The sequence below is a fragment of the Myotis davidii genome, unplaced genomic scaffold (genome assembly GCF_000327345.1).
Source record: "Myotis davidii unplaced genomic scaffold, ASM32734v1 scaffold745, whole genome shotgun sequence".
Lineage (NCBI taxonomy): Eukaryota > Metazoa > Chordata > Mammalia > Chiroptera > Vespertilionidae > Myotis > Myotis davidii.
This window is the reverse complement of record NW_006297146.1, coordinates 17034-23867: the sequence shown is the minus strand read 5'-3', so window position 1 is coordinate 23867 and position 6834 is coordinate 17034. Positions and strand designations below refer to the sequence as shown.

General features: G+C 52.2%; 1 protein-coding gene across 1 annotated transcript in view; it reads right to left on the bottom strand.

Moving 5' to 3' along the window:
• Positions 1-6834, bottom strand: part of PDIA5 (protein disulfide isomerase family A member 5) — a 46627-nt gene that overhangs the window by 25028 nt on the left and 14765 nt on the right. The window contains exons 4-5 of the mRNA XM_006772896.2: positions 6387-6478; positions 6222-6293 (exon numbers count right to left, since the gene is read on the bottom strand). Of these exons, the coding sequence (XP_006772959.2) occupies positions 6222-6293; positions 6387-6478 (164 nt within the window). The remainder of the gene's footprint in view (positions 1-6221; positions 6294-6386; positions 6479-6834) is intronic.

The following is a 6834-nucleotide window of genomic DNA, read 5'->3' as shown; positions in this document are numbered from 1 at the left end:
GAGCGGAGCGGAGGGGTGAGTGGCCTGGCCCTGCCCACCTCCACTGTCCCCTCAAAGCCCCTCGGAAGTGCTTCGCTGATGTCCCATCATGAAGAGCGGGGTGCAGCGATAGCTCTCTAGGCAGCTCAGGAAATGTCGCTGCCTCCCCAGAATCTGGAGGTTTGTGAGCTTCTCAAGCTCTTTCAGCAAACTGGCGAGAACAAATAGCACAGCAGAGTGGCCTTTGGAAAGCTTGCTGTCTAGCAGTGCCCCACCAGCAGGGACCAGGAGAGGGAAGACCATAGGGGAGGAGGGTGCACATGGGGGTGAGGTGGAAAGAGAGAGGCTGCCTCCTGGGTGACCAGTGTGGGAGGAGGTCATGGAAAGCAAGAGGGGGGGGCCAAGCGAACCGGGCTGGGGGTACCCTAAGTATGGCAGCATGTGGTACATCACAAAGCCTTCCGAGAGACCAGGCCAAGCTTATCTAGCTCTCCCCGAGGCAGAGCTGAAGCAGAAAGAGCCGCTTGGGGCGAGTCCAAATCCCGACGCCACCATCGCTGCCTGCAAAACCTCGGAGCCCCCAGCCTCTGTGAAGCCCGCTTCTGTCCGCCCGGGGTGACTGTGTGCTGGGGTCCACATGGCCAGCTGTCTGCTCTCTGAGCGGGAGGCACTCAGGTGCCCTCCGTGGCTGGTGACGCGAGCTCCCTGGTGCTTCACTGCCACAAGCACCTTAATTGCCGCTTTGAAAAAACCCATTAGGACGACAAATGTGAAAAGACAACCATTGTTTCCCGCGTCTCAGAGCAGATAGTAGAAAAGTGTAAAGTTCCAGCGGCCAGGGCTGAGGATTTATGAGAGCAATGTGGTGGACACAACGGAATCCGCCACCCTACCGCACAGCAGGGCCTGGGTGTGACGCTACCCGCCCCCCTCTCGGAAGCCCTCCTGGTGCTTCTGACCAGGCCCCGCTGGCAGCCTCAGTCATCCTGTCCCGAGTAATGGGGAGCGGCAGGGAGATGGCACCCCACTCTCAGCTCTTGTGCATCCAACATCAAATGGGGCTGGTGGCAAAACCAAGCTTCGGAACGTCACCAGCCAGACATGGTCTCAGACCAACACAAAGAAACCTAAATTCCTATGCTTGGGATCAAAATACCAACCCCTCCAAACACACCACCAATTCCACTGCAGAGAATTTATCTTTACAATACACCGGCACGCAGTAAAATTATGTGCATTCAAAAGTATTCGTTGTAGGCGACTTGTCATAGCAAAGACTGAAAATAGCCCAGTGTCATTGGTGGGAGATGGGTAGGTAGCCTGCAGCCCGTCCACTCGACAGAGGGCTGAGCAGGGCAAAGGACCAGGAAGCTGCTCCGCTGTTGTGGGCAGACTGCCAGGACACACCGAATAGGCCGTCCGGTGCTAACAAAGCTGGGAGAGATTTAATAAATACTTATTCACATTTGCCTGTGTCTGCATAAAGAAACGAATCAAAGTTGCTACCTCTAGGGCAGTGATGGCGAACCTTTTGAGCTCGGCGTGTCAGCATTTTGAAAAACCCTAACTTAACTCTGGTGCCGCGTCACATATAGAAATTTTTTTGATATTTGCAACCATAGTAAAACAAAGACTTATATTTTTGATATTTATTTTATATATTTAAATGCCACTTAACAAAAAAAAAAAAACAACCAAAAAAATGCGTTCATAGGTTCGCCATCACTGCTCTAGGGGGTAAGAGGGAGAAAACAAGTGAAAGCAAGACTTTTCAGTGTATAATTTTTAAGTATCTTTTAAAAATTAATTATATGAATGGAATTAATATTAAAATAATGCAAATCCAGCAAAGCCTACACACTGAATGGAGAAGCCATGGCTTAGCAGCAGAAGCATATGCAAATGCCTGAGAAACTTCTAGTTAAACATGGCAGAGGACACACTCCCAAACCACTAAAATAACAGTGCAGTTTGTTGTTGTTGCTGTTGTTTGTAAGTATGAACCCACAGGAGCACAAAGAAGGCAACCGTGAAGAGAGAGAAAAAGGACAGTGCCATTTTAGAAGTTAGAAAAATGACTTAGCCAAACTGAGGGCAGAATCCTGTTGCGGGTGCAGAGGGTACAGGAAGGGGGAGGGGGCAAGAGGATGCAGGAACCACGCCGATGTGCAAAACTCCAGCGGACTCAGAGGCACCTCCCTCTTGAAGGGGGGCTGAAAACAGGAGGCAGCTGAAAGCTTGAGCAGCCAGGCCCTATCCTGCCCCTGCTCTAGCAGCCAGGTGCACACCCCCGCCCCGCTCCCACCCAGCACACAGCAGGAAGCTTACTCTCTGGAGAGGAGGGCAGAGTTGGGCACAGTGGTGAGACTAACTGGGAAGAGGGGAATTGAGTATAGATCTGAGGCCAAACACTATTCCTGAATTACGCTTTTTACTGTCTGTCTCCTTGGAGGCTGGGGCTCCTGCTCCCTCTTATCTCTGTACCCCTGCACCTAACACACAGCAGATTTCCAACAAATGCTTTTTGAGTAAATGATGGAACGAGAGAAGATTGGTTAACGGACCTGGAGAAGACCCGGGAAACACAAAAAATACCTTTGAATATTTCCAACTGCATCAGGAAAAGAAATTAAGGTTTATTCTCCATGGCCCCGAAAAGGAGAACCAACACCAACAAATGGAAGCCTCAGCGAAAGAACTGCAGCTCAACAGAAGACAGAACCTTCTATCTGGGAAAGAGAGCTGATCGGGGGTCAGAGGACCTGGGCTGGAGTCCTAGATCCTCCACTCCAGCTCTAGGGGCTCAAGCAACCAGCTCGACTTAAAACATCAAAAGACAGCCCAGCCGGTGTGGCTCAATGGTTGACTGTCGACCCATGAACCAGGAGGTCACGGTTTGACTCCTGGTCAGGGTACACGCAGGAGTTTCTGGGCTTGATTCCCAGTAGGGGGCATGCAGGAGGCAGCTGATCAATGATTCTCTCTCGTCATTGATGCTTCTCTCTCTCTCTCTCTCTCTCTCTCCCCCTCTCCCTTTCTCTCTGAAATCAATAAAAATATATGTATTTAAAAAAATGTCTACAAGACAGTATATATGTGGGCTTTTCTTTATCTATTCCTCAGGTACATCTAGACAGATAATGGATGCGAGACAGCACTTTGTAAATTTACAAAGTATGACCCCAATGTTCCTAGATGCTCATAACCTCAATCACAAGAATCCTTCAAACAGGAATGGACAGGTTCAAAATGAGCCCCAGCCCTGCTCTCCGGGGCGTTTGTGGGGCTGAGGTGACTACATCGATCGTAGAGGTGATGCGGACGTTAAAGGGAACTGCTGGGGCAGACTCACTGACGTTGACACTCCCTTCCGATCCTGAGACTGGGTTCCCTGGGTGGTTCGCACAGATCCTTGCCTGAGGCAAGTGCCTGAGCCTTGGAAGAGGAGATACAAGTCTAAGCCTCATAAGAAACTCTGAGCTTGTTTTCAGCTCTCTCTGGTGAGTACAAAAAATAAACAAGCAGAAATGGATGGCTAGGCCAAAGGGACTGCCACTTCCGCATATGCCACCTACCGAGCCCAGCGCTGCGGCATGAAATCTGCAGAGGGGCCTGAGAAACAAGCTGTCAGGAGCCCAGAGGGCCCATCGGCCATCACCAATGCATCTACCCCACAGCCCTGGCACGCTGGACACCGGGACTCCCGGCCCAGCCTCACACTGTGCCCACCCACCAGCGACACTCGACACTCGTCAGAGGGCAGGATATGGGCTCTTCTCCCTGAGCTTCTGAAAGTCATCCAGAGAATTAGCCAGGCTGGACCCACCTCTTCCTTTCCACACTGGGCTGCCCTCGCGGTGGGCCATGGAGAGGCCCAGGGAAGCAGAAAAGGTGGGTCACTGCTACCCACCAGGATTTGAGGGGAAATCTGGTAAAGGCTTAAAATACCGGTCCTCAGAGCTGGGTATATGTGTGTGTGTGTTGGAGGGGAGGAGAATCTAGAAGGAAGCTCACCAAAATATCAGAACACATCTCATTATCTTTGGGAAGTGTGTGTGGGGGAAGGGGGTCTTTTTGTTGTTGTTGTTTAACTATATTTTTAAATTTTTCTAGAACAATATATCTCATTTCAATAGCCTTAAAATCTAATTTTAAAAGAGTTTTAAACAATTAAGCCAGTTGGCAGCAGAGTGGCATTGCTAGTTCTTGCTGGGGTGTGAGATGAGGTGGCTTACTGGGGTCTTTCCGGAGGTCGCCTCCTTGTCCACTGTGCCGGGGGAGTGGGCTGCGTGTGTCCCCAGACACAGTGAACAGGTGGCTGGACATCTCTGGAGGGGTTGCCAGGGAGACCCAGATGCTACCTGCCTGGAGTTATCCCACCAACCCCCAGGGTGAACCGGAAGCTGCTACCAAGGTGGGTGAGGAGAGGGAGGCATTCACCCAGGACACAGACCTGGAGGCAGCCCTGGGGTTCGGGCTCGAGCCGCGATCCGTGAGAAACTGGGCGGGCAGTGTGCAGACAGCAGGGGTGGGTACAGAGTGGCAGGCCCCAGAAGGAGATAATAACCCGCCTCAGAAACGCCACGGATTTGCTTCCCTTGTCTATGGTTAGCAATTCACAGTATGTTCTTTTTAAAACATCAAACCTATCCTTTCAAAAAGACATGAGTCTATTTTGAAACCAGAAAAGGTTAGAGAAGGGGAGGGAAGCAGACAGATTTTTATGCTCTGGTGACAAATGAGACTGTTATTTGCCGAAACCTCCCAAAGCAGAGCGATATGCCTGGCTGCAGGAGCGGGCATGGCTGTTATCGAGTGAAAAAGGAAGATGGGGGCAGCGAAGGCCCAGGTTGAGACAATGAACATGTGTAATGGGCAGCTGCCTTCCTGGGCAGGGGCTGGAAATGAGGTGACAGATGGGGAGAGAGATAGGAAATGCTCCAAGAAATCAAAGACCCTGCATAAACACGATGCTATCGCTGTGTTTCATCTCCCGGGTCCCTGGGCACCGACAGAGGACTCAGAGTTTCGACTTTTAGAATCTAATCGTTTGTTTCTTGTGGGGTTTTTCTTTGGTACAACATTCATCCTCTTCTCCCTTTCTGAAAGTACTCGTTTTCCACCTCCACATTTTGGTAACTATTCTTTAAGCCTGGGCCCCTCGGGTAATGATGTCAACACATAATCCAACAGGCTGGCAACGGGGGAGGGGCCGACCAGAACTCCCGAAGTGGGAGCTGCTACAAGATGGTGGTGATGGTGGGAGCTGCAGCTGGGTGGGCCCTGGCCCTGCAGCTTATCAGCTGCAGAAGCTAGGACAAGCTTCTTGACCACTGTGCTCTGTTACCTCATTCATACAAGGGTAACAGCCATAGTTTCCTTTCAGGGCTGTTCTGAGAAGAGAATCCACATAAAGTGCTTAGAACAGTGTCAGCCACAAAGTGGAGCCCCCCAAAATGTTAGCTGTGATTATGCAAAAATGACCACACAGCGGTTGTGACTGGTAAGTGCAAACGGATGCCCGGCCAAGCATGAAGCAAGCGGGTGAGCGCTCAGCTGGGCCAGCCTGGAGGCTTCTAGGAGAGGTGGCCCCACCCCAGCTCCCCATCCACACACAGTCAGGGTCCACCCATCACGCCAAAGTCAACGCTGAGCACGAGGGGCCTTCAGGTGAGGGGGTGCTTTGGGGTATTCAGGGCCTAATCACTTTACTCAACGGGGCCCACACAGCTGCGAAGAAGCAGTGTCTGTGGGGAGTGCAGGGTGAACAGCCAAGCGCTCTGCACACCTACGGCATCCGAACATTTCCAGGAGCTGCACAGCTCCTAACATGGTGCTATGTTTGAAATAAGCATGCAAACGACAATTCTATTTTCAGAGAGACCTCCAGTGACAGGCCTCAAACCTGGCATCTGGCGAGAAACACGTCTATCCACGAGACTGATAGTATAAGGGAAAAAACTATCTGAAATGCGATCATCACAGCCAAAGTCACACTAAATCCTCCCAGCTCCTGCATCCTAAACTCAGAGCCGCCCCACCCTCCCACGGAGATGCAACTCAGAAATAGCTGTGTAGGCAGTGTAACAGGTCCTTCCCTTTCCTCGCCCTCGTCCTCAAACCGCAGCCAGAGCCCTAGGAGCAGGGACCACCCTGGGGCCTGGCAGAGGCCCCTCCCTCTGGTCACCAGCTCCCCCGCTGCTGCTCCCTGACCCCCGCCTGCAGGTAAATGCCCAACTTACTTCTTCAGCCACTCCACAATGTCCTCGGCGCTGGACCCGTAGTTTTCATACTGGAACAGAAACCGCCCTTTCCTGTAAAACGTGGAAAGACAATGTGGGCTCAAACCGGGGATGCAAATGCCATCGTGGAGGCGGCGGGCATCCGCAGGGAGGTAGGGGACTTACTCGAAGTAGCAGATGGTGGGGTAGCCCCGCACGTTGTACTCCTCCTTGATGTTTTCAAATTCCGAGGGGTAGATGTTCATCCCGGCCAGCACCTCGGATGGAAGGGAGACCAACCTGTCCACCCTCTGCCCAGCAGACACCTCACCGTGTCCAGGTGCCTCCTGTCCAGCTGTCCCGCCAAAAACGATGGGGACATAATGAACAGGACAAAGCCCCTGAAACTGAGGTGCAGCCCAGGGCAGCAGGGAGTGGGCAAGAAGAGCCAGCTGGGAATGGCAGCCGAATGCTCTGGCAGAGGCACCTGGGCCCCAGTGCTGCCCTTCGCACAGGTGTCTTTCACCTGCCCTGTAGGAAGAACATCCCAGAGCAGAAACGAGGCTCTGGGGTTTGAGGAAGACACCTGGCCTTGCTACTAAGTTCAAACAGGTCCTGGGGGGCGGGGGGGGGA